General features: G+C 44.7%; 1 protein-coding gene across 6 annotated transcripts in view; it reads right to left on the bottom strand.

Moving 5' to 3' along the window:
* DAAM2 (dishevelled associated activator of morphogenesis 2) overlaps nt 1–16734 on the bottom strand; it is a 245228-nt gene that overhangs the window by 22032 nt on the left and 206462 nt on the right. For all 6 annotated transcript variants that reach the window (XM_034764798.1, XM_034764800.1, XM_034764799.1 and 3 more), the window contains 6 exons: nt 9691–9775; nt 8233–8339; nt 7379–7467; nt 6612–6780; nt 5345–5452; nt 3694–3754 (listed from right to left, as the gene is read on the bottom strand). In XM_034764798.1, coding sequence (XP_034620689.1) covers nt 3694–3754; nt 5345–5452; nt 6612–6780; nt 7379–7467; nt 8233–8339; nt 9691–9775 — 619 coding nt within the window. The remainder of the gene's footprint in view (nt 1–3693; nt 3755–5344; nt 5453–6611; nt 6781–7378; nt 7468–8232; nt 8340–9690; nt 9776–16734) is intronic.

A 16734-nucleotide genomic window follows, 5' to 3' on the forward strand; every position in this document is an offset into this window, starting at 1 on the left:
TGGGATACCGCAGTATTTCTATCATCAGAGGTGAAGGATTTTGTTTAAAAAATCTGCTCAAAAGAATGATCGTCAGGGAAATTTGCTGACCCACTGGTTAGAGCACTAGCCTAGGACTTGGGAGACCCTCATTTAAGTCCCTGCTCTGCCACAGACTTCCCCCATGTGACCTTGAGCAAGTCACTTAGCCTCTCCGTGCCTTAGTTCCCCAGCTGTAAAATGAGGATAATAGCACTACCTTCCCTCCCAAGGGTGTTGAGAAGATAAATACATTAAAGATCGTGAGGTGGTCAGGCACTACAGTGATGGGGGCCATATATGTTTCTTGGATGGATAGATAAAGGATGTGATCAATCCAGCTATCTCCTGTGTCACCAATAGCAAGAGGAGGGGAACTCAGTGTCAGAAGCAGGGAAGCATTTCCCATATAGCTGGGGTACTGGTTTCACAGTCAGAAGAAAAACTTTTAATTATGGAGTATTTGATCAAAATGTACGTGCTTAGACATGAAAGCTCTCCTTCTGATGGCTGAGCCACCACTTCATGGACGGAAACCAATCCCCAGTCTTCAGCACAAGAGTTTGCATATGCATAACACCTTCCTTGGGCACTTTTTCAGCACCACGGCTGCTTATTGATGGAGGCCCAGAAATGCCAATTGAAGCTTAAAAATTTAATCTCCAATGTATCCTGCATGATAAGCAGTGGCTGGATGTGTGATTTCCAAAAGCTGGACTGAACAATAGAGGGCTGTGTTCCATTTTTTAAATCACACCACAAACCTGGGGAAGCGAAGGGTTATAAGTACCTTTAAGAGCAGCTGACTGCAAAACTATTTTTAGTCTTCTATGCTTATGGGGCCTTGAAGAATCTTCTCAACCAGAGGAGCCAGGATTGTGGTGAGAACACTTTGGAAGTTGATCAAAAGTTGCACGTTCTCCCCCACACCTGACAATGATCTTCTATTGTTGCTTTAGTGTTGCATTTTAAGTGCCAAAAAATGTGAAAGGAGTGAGACTGGAAGGTGCAGGCAGCCCAGACTGAAAGCATCAGGCAAGGGGGGGGGGTGGGGCAAAGGTGACTTAATGGGAAGGAGATTTTGCCCCAGAAGTCTACATATGAGAAAGCAGAGGAGAAGCGGATGGAAGGACAAGAGGGCAAACAAGCCACAAATAGAAAACCAAACAAAGTAGGTGCCTGCATTTCAAGGAGGGAATTGCCTAAATCAGCCATAGGTGGGGCTCCCTTCAAACCACAAATCCCATGTCAGTGTTCCTTTTATGGGTGCTTCTGAAGCTCCGAACACCCACCCATAGCAGCAGCCTCTGTTACTAGTGCTTCCTCCTGACCCAATAATCCACACTGGGTCTGAAGCTTTTAATCCAGGAGGAACTGATGATGACTCACTGAAGTTAGTAGGATGGCTCTGGGGACCAGTAATAGGACACAGAGCCTTCCTCCTCCTCCTCCCTGATCTCCAGTTCAAATCCAGCCCAAGTGAAAAAGAGGCTAAAAGTCATTACCCTCTGCAGGCTGTTTGATGATGCATAAGAAATAAGAGATGGGTCTCATTCAAGTTCCTACCAGAGAGGTGTCCGAATCACAGACATCACGGTTGCCACCAGTTGGCCCCTTTGTTGGGGATCTCAAGTCAGAGACCAAAAAATGAATTGGCAATGGAGACTGAGCTCTGCTCTCATGACTAGAGAGAGGGTCTCTACAGGCTAGGGTGAAGGCACACTGGCAGGGTCATGTGGGGGAAGCTTGCACTTCTATGGCTGGTTATTGTACCGGTTGAGTGGCTCCATTAGGTCTCCAGGATGCCAGTCTGGCACCTTCCACTAGCATTTCATTGATAGATTTTAAAACAAAGCCAAGCTATCCTAAAGATAACCGCACCAAAAGGGTGGGAAGTTAGTGCCAACCAGCCTTACACTGATAACCAGGACTGAAAAGGTCACTGATAGCTAAACAGAGCAAGGGTCTCATTGCATTTCAAACATCTCAAATGCTGTCTTTTACCTCTATTTAATGCCATGATTGCCCTCATGTCCCACAGTCAGCAGAGGACACAGTCAGTGTAGGATTCATGGCTTGCAAATTCAGGGAGAAGGAAGGGGGAATATGCAGCCATGCAGCTGTTAGATGAACTTAGGCAAGGGAGGATATAACAACAGTAAGACTTGGCACTTACTTAGGACTTTACATTTTCAAAGCTCTATGCAAACATTAGCTAGCTAACCCTACGAACACCCTGTGGTAGGTAAGAGTTATAATCCTCATTTCACAAATGGGAGGTAGAGAAGTTAAGTGACTCGTTGAAGGCCACACAGAAAGTCAGTGGCAGAGCCAAGATTAAAAAAACAGGAATACCTGGCTCCAAGCACTAAACTCAGTCCAACAGACCACACTGCCTCCCACTACACCATGCTGCCTCAGGATGACAGAGGGTATGTCTACACTGCAATAGGGAGGTGTGACTGCAGACATACCAGAGCTAGCTTTGATGAAAGAAACTGGGTTCTATAGAAATTACTCTACAAACCTACAGAAATGAATAGAGAATGGGATCCTTTACACAGGTTTTCTGAACCAGTCTACAGAATTCTACAAGTTGAAATGAAAGGGATGGCCTTTCTCTCTGGTTTCTCCATAAGGAATTTGAAGAGGCTCATGTTAAATCACATTGATTTCCTTGCAAAATGACCCTTGTTGATGGAGAGTTATTTGCAACTATGTAATTTGGGTTTGCTGTTGAATTATTCCTTTATTTCTTTTTGCTGTATACTCTATCAAACCTCCAAATCCCAAGCTCCTTATCCTTCCCACCCCCTTCCTTAATAAATATGCCACCTCAATGAATACCACTTGTTAGCTGCCTCCTGAATTCTACTCATTCTGCAAACGCCCTCATGGTGGGTAGGTATTGTTTGTTTATTTATTTATTTGAGATTTCTAGGTGGAGGACCCATGTGCTGACATGAAAAGCTGAACCCAGGGATCATTTATACCAATGCCTCAGCTTTAGCGCCTATGATGGAATACCTTGGGTCGGAGGGCTGTTTCATCCAAATACACCACCATGCATTCATCTGTTTTGCAAGAGTGCTCTGCAAAAGTTAACCAACAGCTGAGGAAACAAAGGCAGCAGAAGTCCAGCTCTGGGGACTTTCAGCAGCAGTGGGAAGAAATGCCATTGCATGTTGTCTTACAGCTTCTTTGTGTAATGTTTCATCCTGGGTCCCCTTTATCTAGTCCATGTCTTTCTTCTCTCAGCCAGGCAGCTGCTTGTGTTGCTGGCAGATGGGGCAGGTTATAATTGCCTAACGTGTAGTGTATTCCCCACCTGTTTACTCCTGCCCCAGGGGGGCATGTGAGACACCTGCTAAGCAACCAGTGATTCCTCCGCACAAAGCAAAGAGAGGTTTATTTCATTTTTTGGTGTCTACGCCATTTGTCAAACTGTGTCTCACTCTGCGGACCAAGATCAAACGAGCCTTTTGTTAAGGCCGAAGTCTGCTAGGATCATCAGCACAAGCTTAGCAGGACCAGCTTTTATTTATTTTTCCCGGCGAACACATTGTGCTTAATGAGAAAAGAAAAGCCCCCTTCTTCTCTCGTAGAAAATATAGTGTCCCAGATCCCAAGTGGAACATTTTTAGTGTGGAGATTTGGAAATCTTGACATACTTACAACCTCAACGGCTTTCAATCCAGTCTTTATGTTGTTAACTTCCTTCTCCAGCTCCATCAGGCTGCAAGGGAGACAGAGACGCAGCAGTTAAAACAAAAAGGGCAGTGTTACACAGGAATACAGGAACTGCTGTAGCAGAACAGACCACTGGTCCATCAAGTCTGGGATCCTGCCTCTGGCACCAGCCATGCCAGATGCTGGGGACTGGGGGAAAGGCTCTGTGCTGCCTTTTGTATGTGATGTAAAACCCAGGTCCTAACTGCTTGTGGTCAGATTAAAGATCCCATGGTATTTATGGAGAGGAGAAAAAGGTTTAAACTCAGAACATCTGTCACAGGATGCAAGATACCGGCCCGTGAACTCAACCCAGCACTCTAGCATGGAGTACTAGCCACAGGGCTGGTTTGTAATAATTGCCTGATTCACAGGCAGAGAACTCAGCTTCAGCACACACATCACAATGGTCTCAAATCAGTTTCACACCCATTTTCTCCCCCACTTAACTACAGAATCCCATTAGGGACAAACTTATTACTAACCTATCCTTTTATCATGCACTATCTAAATACTGTTGTTGACTATTTCATCACATAGGAGCCCATAGGAGCTAACATCGTAGGTTAGCACAATCTTACCCTAAAGAACACTAACAGACAAACTCCTAAACTGTAGTGTTGTACGTTATCCATATCCATATCTCCTTAGCATACAAAAGTCAGAGTACTTTTCATTACCACTAGGAGATGAAGTCTGTCACCTCTAGATCACTGGCTAGAAATTGGTTGCAGGTTACTAGTGAGTGAAAAATTGTTTCTCAAACTCTCAACCAATTCTTTAGTGAAGAAGTGTCCACATTTGAAAAAACAGTACTGGTACTAATTTATGTCTATGTGAGAGCTTGGAGCACAGAACTTCTCTCTTTATAACCTGCGTTCATTTTTCCCTAGCTTTTCACAGGCTGTAGAAGTACCAGACCAAGCCAACTCTTCATACAAGGAACAATGGCTGGGCAAATACTGCACATGGGTATTCTGGGACAGTGCTTTGGAAAAACTCCAAAATAGTTTTGAAGGTAGTTGAAACCTTTTTATTCGCTTTCCACAAATATCCACAGGAACTTTGTTTATAACAAAAACTTTAGTGAAAAGTGAAAGTGTCCTAAACCCTTGTGCAAAAGTGTCTCTGTACAAAGGTTTGCATGACCACCTTGAAAATGGCTTAAACAGCCCAGGACTTATTTGCTGGGTTTTGTTTTTTATGTTTTTTTAAACAACCTCCAAATATCCAGCATGGAACATTATATAATGTAGGTTACCAATCACACAGCACAAGTAATGAATTACAAACAAACAGTCTAGTTGTGGTGACTAGTTCAGGAGTATCAAGCAGGACATGTTTGCATAAAACTCTCAATGATTTCACAAATGACTAGGCTGATCCTCACCTGGGGTAAGTCAGCATGGCTGTCAATGGAACCAAGGCAATTAACACCAGCTGAGGAGCTAGTCCTTACTTGGGAATACAGCAGCAGAGCAAATCTATAAGCAACTAAATGCCTGATTGAAAGCCCACTGAAGTCAATGGAAATTTTTCCTTTAACTTCAACGGACTTTGAATCAAGACGCAAGCCTGACAGTAGCATTGGACTTACTTGACTTTTGCTGCTTCCGGAAGATGCTGCAGCTCAGACTGCATGTCTAGGATATCTGTGTAGTTCTTCTCAAAGATCATAATTAAGTAGTGCAACAGTGTAATATTCCTAAAATAAAAAGGACACAGATGAGAAAGGAAAGATGGTGGGGGTAATGCCAGCCATTGCAAAGGGTTTGGTGATGGAATCTGGTACATCAAATGAGGTGAACATCACATAATGAGTCAGCAACTCTGTTAATGAAATGAAAATATCACCAATTAAAAGAGACTATTCTCCCAAGAATCATTCCTTCCAAGAACTAAAGGGAGCTGGGACTTAGGGATGCCATTCCAGATATGGACACTCAGGCTCATCCAGGCCAAAGGAAAAAACTATCTAGGCAGTAGCTACATAGGGGATGAGTAACCTCAGAATGTGTGTACAGGAAGCACATAGCAGTAGTTAAAATAAAGTTCAGGTTTATTGGTTTAATGTCTTTAAGATAAGGATTAATTCCAAGTGACTTCTTATGGCAGTTACTCATTCTGTGACAGCCTGAAGCCATTCCCCCTGAAACTGTTGTCTCATTAGATCCCGGCAAAGGGGTGGGAGAGGAGGGGTACCGGCGTGGGAGACATCCAAGGAGAACCTGAAGTGCTGCAGGGTATTACTGATTCAGTAGGTGGCACTCTTTCCTCTGAGTCAGTACAGAATCTATGCTCCGGAATCAGGGCCAGCTCTGGCTTTTTTGCGCCCCAAGACAAAAAAACCTGCGAGGCAGCCGGAGTGGCGAAGCAAAAAAAACAAAAACAAAAAACTGTGCAGGGCAGCTGGAGCCAGGGTGCAGGGGGACTCCTTGTGCTGCAGACGTGCCCTGGGCAGTGGAGTGCGCGCCCCGGCTAGCGGGGGAGGGAGCGGGGGGGAAAGTGGGAAGCCACCCCTTAGAATCTGCCACCCCAAGCACTGCGTTTTGGATGAGAAGTAAAAATTGTGGCCCTGGCTTCTTGTGGCTGCTAAAGATTCCATGTCTCTTTTTGCAAAAGAAAGGATATTAAATACAGGTAGCGTTGCTGTATGCAGTTAAACAGCTGATGAGTTCCACCCAAGATGTGACTGAATTGCAGTGCTGTATTAATTGCTTCTAAAGCACTTCAGGTTCCTGCAGAGTGAAAGCACCATTGAAATGTAAAGGTAAGACATCATTTGAAATTCTCTACAGTAGGTCACCACAGGAAGCAAGATGCAACATGGTAGCTTTCATTTGCTTGGGGACTTTCAAGCCTACCTGTCTATGCTGGATTTAGTGTCTGCAATTTTGTTCAGGCTGGAGACTTTGAAGCCATACGCACTTCCCCTTTGGCCCTTGTTCATGTAATTGCCAAAAGCCAGGACAACCTCCAAGAGCTGCTTCAAGCGCTTGCTGCGGGTGAGCTCTTTGGAGGCCAGAAGAATGGCTTGAAAAGAAGTAAAAGATGACCCAAGGTTACATCACAGCAGCTTTTCTGAAGGCATTTATCCTCTGATTCTAAGCATTCCAAAGCACAGCCCCAGGGATCCCCAGTCCAAAGCGTCCAATCCTGGGGCCGATCACGGCCTCAACCAGGGCAATGTCATTTGAAAATGCTGAATGGAACATGCTCACGTGCTCACTGTAATATCCATGGAGGGGTCCTAGGAGCAGTTTAAATACCTGAATGAATCCTATCTTACCCTCCTCAAAAAGGGCACATTTACAGAAGAGCACTAGGGACTGTGTGTATCTGCTGTTACAGCCACACCTGACGGGGAATTACAGGGGTTGGGGCTGTGAAGAAAGTCTGCCTTTAGAAAAAGAGCACACAGCGTTGGTGGCTCCGTGGCACAGGGTAAGGTAGAGGGTAGCAGTTAGGACACATTCTGCAGTAACAACTTTATTGAACCTTCGCATGTAATGACAACATTAGCTAGTGGTCTTGCCTTGTACTGACTGACTCTCTACAAACACGGCATGGGGGTAAATCTCTCAGACATTCCCTGCCCCTCACCGACTCCCTGCAGAGGCCTTTGCCGTACCTTCCACTTTAGGCTTGCATTCTGCCAGCCTCTCTGGGAACTTCTTCTTAAAGAATAACGCCTGCAGCCGCTGCTGGTAGTGATCGATCCTACATAAGGGGAAGCAGAGGGACACCATGAAGCTCGGGGTACCTATGACGGCAACGCTCAAACACAGATTCAGCACAGACAGTTCATTTTATACACAAAACTGATCCAGAGGTGGGATTACTGAAGCAGCCTGCAGCATATAAAGTCCTATTGCTCCCAATGTCTGTCGGTCAGTGTCAGGTGCTAATACTCAGACTGAGGAGTATAGCATAAGGACATAGGGTTTGTACTTCTACCAGTTGCCCATGAGATATGGTTAGTTTCCAGTCTCTTTCAGAAAGATGCATTTTTATAGTAGACTCCAAATGGGGTAAATGGAAAAGGGGTCCCACCCAGGAGAGGTGTCAGGTTGGGATAGGGAAAGGGACAGATCCCAGTGTGGGGAGGCGGTGGAAATGTGACAGACAGATGGAAAAGGAGTGTGTGATGAGTCCCAACTAGGAGATCCAGCAGTTGAAAGACAGATATGAATATCTGTGTATGTGAACAGTGTTGGATGGGTGGAACAAACATGTTCTGGTCAATTCAGAGATTCCCCCTAAATGGCGCCCAGAGAGAGTTCTTACCACCGAGAAATGTTTATATAATGACTTGAAATGTCTTCACATTGTGGATATCTGGGAGCCCCAAGGCATAATTCAGTGCAGAATCTGGCCCACAATATCTTGATTGTTTTCCATCAATGTCTTATTATCCATTTTCTATCACAATTACAGCAGCTCCCAAGAAGCCCCCAGGGCATTTTCTCAGCATGTTACACAGACCTGCTCATTTCATAGAGGAATCGATCAGCCCGGGCCATGCGGTCAATTTCGTGTTTATGTTCCTCCAGCAGGTCGATATCGCTCTTCTCAGGAACAAACTTCAGCAGCTAGAACCACAGAGGCAAATCAAAAACAAGCATGAGGGATCCAGAGAGAGAGATACACCCACGGAGATGGAGAGTGAGACTGCGTGCAAGAGAGTGAGTGAATTGTTGTGCTACTGTGAGGAAGAGCAGCTCTGATTCCCTCAAGTGACTGAATTCTGCTCTTAGTTACACCAGTGTAAACCTACAAAGAACTTCTTGCACTCCCACAGCAGATTTACATTGATGTAAGTGAGTAGAATCTGCCCCGACAAGTGGAGATTATCTATTCCACTCACCCTACCGTACCACACAAAGCCCCAACTATCTCTCTCCTCTCCTGCCCGGCTCTGCAGAAACAATAAACAATATCTAAGCCACTGTATATGTGCCTGACACAGGCTGCTATTCATGTGCTGACCTTAAAAGCGCATACTTTGACAGATTTTTGACATATCTGGTGGGAGTCGTGCTTCAATCTGGTTATAAATATTGTCATGCACACCCCCCGGCCCACATTCACGGGGAGCAAATTGCCTGCAAGAAACACCAAGCAGTGGATCTGCTTTTTATCATTGTTCTAATATTTTATCTAAAGAAACCAACAATCTGATATTGAGATACAGAGCAGCTGAATCTCTCTGACACATCAGGGGAGCCGGGCACAGGCTTGTAAATTTTTGTGTATAGAATTAAACATTAAGGTCGAGCATACAAAGGGACCATCTCCTATAGAGGGATCAGAATAATGAAAAAGAAGAAGCTGACGACTTTGCACTTTTTAATGCAAGGATCTCTAAGCACTATCCAAATATGGGTAAGCATCATTACTCCCATTTCACAGACGGGAAAACTCAGGCAAAGAGTGAACCAACAGCAGAACTGGTAATAGACCCAAGGTCTCCAGTTTGCTGCTCTAATCACTAAACCAGAAATGAAGTAAAGGAGAATAGCCAGCAAAAAAAAGGAGATGTGGGTTGAATAGGAGAGCAGAAGTAGAGGGAAAGTAGAAATGAAGAGAAAGAAAAACTATTACTAATAAAAAATCATAACCACACATTCTCTAGATCAGGAAACTGAAGTGATAATGTAATAGAAAAACTTACTGAACCAAACTCTTCCAGGTGTGACTCCATCAAAATCACCAGGTATGCATTTGGCACACTGGGCAAAATTCTCCTCTTTTACATGAGCACAATTATGTCTCAGGGCCAAATTCAGACCTATTATAAGCGGAGGCATTTCCAGTGAAGTTGACTGAGCTGCATCCACTTATCCTAGGTCTTAAATGGGCCCAATGAGCTGCTCCAAGAGAAGAAACTGGCCCATTATCCTTAGACCAACCATTGTAAGAAGTAATTGTGATTCTTCTCACCTGCTCCAGCATATCTTTGGCCAAGTCTTCTTGTTCATCCATCTTCAAGATCGCCCGTTTGATTTCATCATTGGACAGCTTCAACCTTTCAATAGTGTTAATACTGCCCCATTAGTAATTTGAGGAATACAAAAAGCCACCCAGAAAGCACAAGGCATAGAAGGCCACATTGACAGCTTCAACACAGGGCCTCCTATGACACTCTTCTCCTCCTCCTCCTCCCTCCCCTTCCCCCACCCCCGCAGCTTTGCTAGTCTAAAGAAGTCAGTCGCCTTCGTTAAGATGATCTAATCAATTCTGGTGTACAAAGACTTTCCAGATCATACTTTTTTTCCCCCCCTCTTCAGCTAATCGAAGTCACATCAAAAGCAGGAGAAGAAGAAGAAGAACAACAACAACAACTGGCTCCTCATAGATCAGAATTCCTTTTATCTTCCCTCATCACAGACACCTTCCTTTTCAAACACTTTTACTCTTCACACCCTGAATCTACATACCATTGAATCCAACTATGAACCTAAGCTTCACCGCTGGGAATATTAAAGCATCTCCTGGCCACTGAGTAATGGTGTTGAACCTTCCCTTCTGGATCAGGGAATAGGTTTGTTTTGTACAAGTGTATTGGTTTTGCTTGAGAAATTCACTGTGCCAGCATTCACAGCTGAAAAGGGAATTGACAGCATGAATTCAGGCAAGTAATGAGTTATACCCCTCAGCAGTGCTAGTCACTTCAAGATAGGAGCTCCTGTGCCAGACGGTTAAGGTGGTAAAATTATCATCCTCCTCTCACCAGCCTCTGCCCTCTTCTTTAGAGGTCTGCAGTTAATTAGGCAATCAGTTATAGCAAAACAAGCAGGGCTCAGTGAATTGATCAAAGAGTCTTTTCACCTCTAGGTCACCAGTTCAAATCCAATGCAGACCAGCAGCAATCAAAACTTGTTACCATCTAATGGCTGCCAGCTGCCTTTTCTGAAATGGGCTTGGTGGTCCACAATCCAGTTCTTAGTGAACTGCTGTCCATATTACAAAGTCCACACACCATATTTGACATCCTCATTGGTTGTTCCGAGATGGAATGGACCACAAAGGGAACTGCCATCTTACTCCCAAAGAAAGTCTCTACATCAGGGGTGAAGCTTACAGGCAAGGCAAGGCAAAGTGAGGAGTGGGAGGGGAGAGGAGAAGCTTTTGTGCAGAAAGGACTTCAGTCTCCATGGACTTTCCTCAATCAATGCATTACTTAACATTTAGTAGAGGGGGAAAAACAAAAATAAATGAGTCACGGGGTTGATGAATGCAGCAGAATGTTTTTGTCTTCAGTGCTGAGAAACATCACGGTAACATTTTATGCTGCTATTGCCATTTGGATAGGATCACGTTTTTGGAACTATTCAAAAGCAAATGTAAATGCTTTATTTTTACAGACAGGAAATATTACTAAATCTGAGAAATTTAAATCATTTTAATGTTGCCCAATATAATAAACAGCTGGGAACTAAAATATGAATCAGCAGACATTCAAAAGCTTTTTAAAAATTATGCTTCCTAACTAGCTTCAGCTATGCTGTTCCCAACTATTCATCCAGTCTGTTTTAGAAATGAAGCTATAGTAGAAATGGTGCACAGGGCCAACTGTCAGCACAAAAGGTAAGGAAACTAGATTTCCATGCAAGGCATACAGTTGAGTCACAGTTAGAAGAGATGAGAGGATTAAAAGGCTCGGAAATGAAAGGTTGGAAAAAAACATTTTACTTCTAGGTTACCAGGTTGACTCAAGCTCAACTCAACACAGGGGGAACTGGGTGAAATTCTATGGCCTGAATTAAACTAGAGATCAGACTAGATGATCTAATGGTCTGACCCCTTCTGCCCTCAAAATCTATCAGTCTTAAAATCTGTGAGTCTATGAACTTACTAGTGATCAAAACCCGTTACAATCTGATGGCTGAAGAGCCTAATGTGAAATGATTTGGTGGGTCTCTGCCGACTTCCTAGCAGATGCATACACATTGTGGGTACATAAATGTTGTGGTTTTGTTTTTATTGGGACTGCACCTTTACATTTCTAGGAGACTGCTCTCTGCAGGAGGAAGGTGCCATATTGTGAGGCAGAGATCCTGCAGACTTTACAGAGGAGACACGCACACCGTGCTCTCACATGGAAATCTAACTTTGTCTTTACTCTGATTTTCACCCTGACCTAAAATAGAAACAATTCAGGCTGAGAGGATATGGAAAAACATAGCATTCGTTACGTAGATCATCCTCTCCAACTGGCATCAGTTTCAACAAGGGGCCCAAAACTGAACAGACAGGTTTGAGGTACATTGGCAAAGACAGTGGGAGAAGCTCATGTTGCTGCTGGTCACTAATCTGTTCTGTGGCCTAACTGAAGACTTCAGTTTCCAACTCCATCAACCTGGCACCTTTCACCAGCATCAAAATCACTTCATGCATCTTTTGTTCAAAACTATTTGAGAGCCCCAAAATGAGAGACAGCTACATAAACACTGATTTTTTGGATGCATCTGTGCCCAACCACGAGCAGGAAAATATCTGGCTTGGTTGACCCAGTCCATATTAGAGAGTACCATAAAGCTTGCCCAATCATCTGCAAGGAGGCAGTTGAGCTTGGTCACTTGCAAGCCTGTAACGGGGTCATGAAGACTGCAAGTGGGCATCCCAGACTATTACAGATCCTATTAAATCTGATAGAAGGGTCTCATCAAAATGGGGTTTATTTTTCTGTTGAGGCAGTAACTGCTTGTAACACTTGAAACGTCAACAGCACAAACATGGATTCCCACAGTTAAAAGCCAGCTGAACAACTGGCCCGAAGGTTGTTAATCAAACGATTCTCGTTATATTTTCGAAACTCCCAATCAGCCCTGTAGAAGATCTGAAAATCTTCAACAGTAACGTGAAACAGATGTCTTGCATTTAAACAGAAACAGGTGAACTGATTAAACAGGAACCTAAAGCAGATGCGTAAAATCTTTCCATTCAAGACTGAATAGAGGTTTCCCTGGCGTGTGGTACAGACACCAAATTAAAGTGTATTTATGGCCCAAAAAGTGACACTGTAGAAATTACAGCTCAACATTGGAAAGTTATTCTCCAACATCAGTGACTTTCTTACCAACTCTCCAGAGCCAAAGATTATTTATCCAACTGCCACAGTCCTCCAGACTCCAAATGGCATGTGTAATTCCAGCTGCGTCCTCTCTGCTTCATATATCTTCACTGACAACAGAGATCTTGGCCACAAACCCAGCTGGTGACATGTGACTTAAAAGGGAATGCAGCACCCTCTTCTTCAGCTACAATAGGCTTCGTCTATAGTGCAGACAGTGCCCAAACCTGCATTCAATCCTGTCCCAGCCTTGGGCAGATGGAAAAGGACCTAAAGAGCCGTGGAAGGAATCCCACCCTCTTCTCCTTGCCCATCCCTCCCCGCATGGTGATGGAGCAAGGAGACCCAACTGCTTGTGGCTTCTTCTAGTGGCATTAAAGCTGAACAATTACTAAATAGCTTCTAATATGGTACTTAGCTTCCCTCCCTCTATCCCCTCTGGACACATAAATAATCCCTATTGACTCTGCAGAGTAATTCATCACTAATCTCCCCAGGACACCTCGGCTGATTTAACGCCAGCTTCACTTGCAGACATCAAGTGGCTTATTGTTTGGTCCTCTCAGAGAAAGACGTCTGCCTGACTCAGAACATGCCCGGGAGACATGCCGTCGTTTCGCATCAATCTCCCTTACAGACATCCAGCACTTTCTCATTTTTCTTCCTTAAAGATATCCATTGATTCAAGCTGGTGTTACCCCTTCCCCCTCCGCTGCAAGACCAACACAGTATACCCATCATTCAGCCGCCAACTCTCTCCAGAAAAGGAAAGAGCAACTCAGTTTACTGCTCCACTCCTGGGCAAGTACTGTTCGGTCTTGCTCAGCTTTCAAAGAAGTGCAGTCACCTACTGCCAGAGTACCATGAAGTTATTCAAAGTATGCTAACTTTTCCTACCAAGAGGATGTCATTCCCACTCTTCCTCTCTCCCTGGGAAAAGAAATCTCTCATCTTTAACCAAGATCATTTACCTTTTCAAAAAGGATTCTCGTGGTTCTTGTGACAGGAACTGGGATTGGCAGCCCTGGAGGCTGACAAGCTCTTTTTACTCACAGAATAGGTATAGCAGCACTGAACTCCTCCTCCACACACACTCTTACATGCCCCATTGAATCCTGACCTAGAGAGATGGCTGTAGGGTAAGAAGGAAGCTCATGTGCCATATGATCTTGGCCTTTACTGAAACTACCAGCCAAGGCTGGCACATGGTATGTTTTTGGGATGCGGATATTTGTCTTAAAGGAAATGGAATGACTCCCTCTCCCCCACAACAGTCACCAAACTGCCATTCGATAATAGTGCCTGCTATTCACTGCCAAACCTGGCTGAATTTGAACTGGTGGCCACATCCCATGACTGATCCCCTGAGCTATCCCTATAATACACAAGAGTAAGCTAAACTGATACACTGATATAAGCCCGTTTACAAGTGTTCACACACACAGCTGCACCGTTTAACATCATATCTTTTGTTAAGCCAGTGCAACTTGTGTGTGCAGACGAACCTTCCCAGTTACATGGAGAGAAAGTCCTAATTGCCTTCACTTCACTTTGCTTACAAAGAAATGTCACTCCTCTATAACTGGGCTCCAACGAGCTATCTCCAGACAGAGGTTAATTACTTCATTCCAGGAAGATGGTAACCCCACCTGTTCCTGCTCAAGGAGAGAGATGCTCACTACCCTGTGTGGGAGGGACAAGGAGAAAATTTTTGGCTCCCTTTCACACTTAGGCTGATACCAAGTGAAGCATGCAGAGGGGTTGAGCTAGTCTTGCTACTGCTTCTCCCAGCAGGGAGTGACTACACAACCTTCCAGAGCGACCTTCTCTCACAGCTGCCAGCACAGCCTGCTAGAGGTGAAGAGAGATGCTGCCATCACTGCTAGGTGATGCGGTTGCCATGGCAGGGGCTAGGAGTGCTCTGTGGGAGTGGTTCCATACCCAGTCCCCTTCATGTCTGGACTGAAGGGGTTGGAAGTGCTGAGAAGGCAGTACCATGTGGCAGACTGATGTGATACCCAACCCTAGAGTACATCTACACTGCAATAAAAGATATGCTGCATGGCCATAGCTGGCCTGAGACAGCTGACTTGGGCTCGCAGGGCATAGTCTGTGGTGCTAAAAATTACAGGGTAGACGTTTGGGTTGGGTGGAACTCAGGCTCAGAGACCCACCTCCCCTCACATGGTTTCAGAGTCTGGCCTCCAGCCCGAGTGCAAACATCTGCAGTTCACCTCAGTTACACCTGGATGTATCTCTACCTATGGCACTTCTGTAGCAACTCACCATGGTTCCTGTCCTCCGGGGATGGGCACTGATGACCAATTCCTGCACAGGAGCAACAGGCGTGAATGGCCCACTTGCATGCAACAGTTCCAGTGTAATAGTCTTTGCCAAGGCCTCAGCTAGGCCAGCTGACGAGTGGCACACAAGTACATGCCTTCAGTACAATGCTCCCTTAGTGAAAAACGTTATTCGCAATAACTGCCCATATGCACACTGATTCACAGAGATAAACAACGTAAGACACCTGGCCTGCACAGGACAAACACTACACAGAATTGTGCAAGGACACCATATTAAATCAGGGAATCTGAACACTTGGAACAGACAGAAAGAAAAGGTATAGGCAAAGGAGAACAGAGAAATTTCCAGCTGAGAGATGAAAAGAGTTGAAGAGTTGATGAGGTCCAGAGGGACAGGCAGGCTGTTCCAGGCCACAGAAGTCTGACCAGAGACCTCTGACCTGGTGGACACTGGGGATATCAGGAATATCGTGAGGGAGGCTGATTTCTGATGTGGCAGAAACTGGTGCATGTCAGAACCACCACAGAAGAAGCTGTTCTTAGACTTGGTGGGAGCCAGGACACACCAGAGAGAGTTGGTCCTGTGACCTGGCTCAAACGGGATGTACTGGAGGTACTGTGAGAGAAACTGACCTTGTGAAACATTCAGAGCAGCGTTTTGGATGCTTATCTGAGCCCTTCGCAGTTGGCTTATAACTACCTGACATGGACTAGGGCTTGGATCTAGACTCATCAGGCTCCACGACATGAGTATTGCACCCATTGCACCGAAGAAAACCCCAAGGTTTCAGTGATGGTAAAGGGGGGGGGGGGGGGTGTTTTCATGAGGAAGAGGATGAGGAGGAAGGTGACACTGAAGGACATTTACCAACTAATTTCCTCATCAACAGAAATCAACTAGCATTGCAATTTTCATCCCCTTTAATTTATCCCAGTTAATCCTTTCTGCCACAGTCTTGTTAAATATGAGAGAGATGGCTATTTCCCACTCCAGCTAGGTTTTGGCTTGTTGGGCCCTATGAAATATGAGCTCTGCCTGACCCTTTCTAACACAGTGTTAGTAAAACAAAATCATTCGAGCAGTTGGAAAAACCTCATACAGCTATTTTACTTTAAAGGACACGACAGTTTAGTGTAAACAAAGGGGGGAATAAACTACGGGGATGTATGCACACTTACAGTCAATTGGAAACAGCTGTTGGAAAGTACTACAGCAACCTGAGAGTTGGATCTGCAACTTTGGATTTTAGGATTGCACAAATGCACTCTGTGTTTGCTTAGCATCTTTTTTAAAACAAACAAACAAACAAACGAACACTTATTGCGTACGCCTGCGTGCGCATAAGATGCATTTCAAAGAGGGCAGGGAAAGCAACATGCTCATGGATGCCGATCCCCTTCCCTGATTGGAGAATTTCACTTTCAAAGGCTTGGTGGAGGCTGGGAGGGAAGGATAAAGAAGCCGGGAAGGAAGGAAACAGCAAAGGCATGATAAAATCCCTTGTAATTATTGTCTGCAATCAACCCGAAAAAGCCGCATACTGCACTTGGAAGTAAATCTGACTATAGCCCGAGGAACAGAAAGGCATGAATTTAAAGGAACCT

The sequence above is a fragment of the Trachemys scripta genome, chromosome 3 (assembly GCF_013100865.1).
Source record: "Trachemys scripta elegans isolate TJP31775 chromosome 3, CAS_Tse_1.0, whole genome shotgun sequence".
Taxonomy (NCBI): Eukaryota; Metazoa; Chordata; order Testudines; family Emydidae; genus Trachemys; species Trachemys scripta.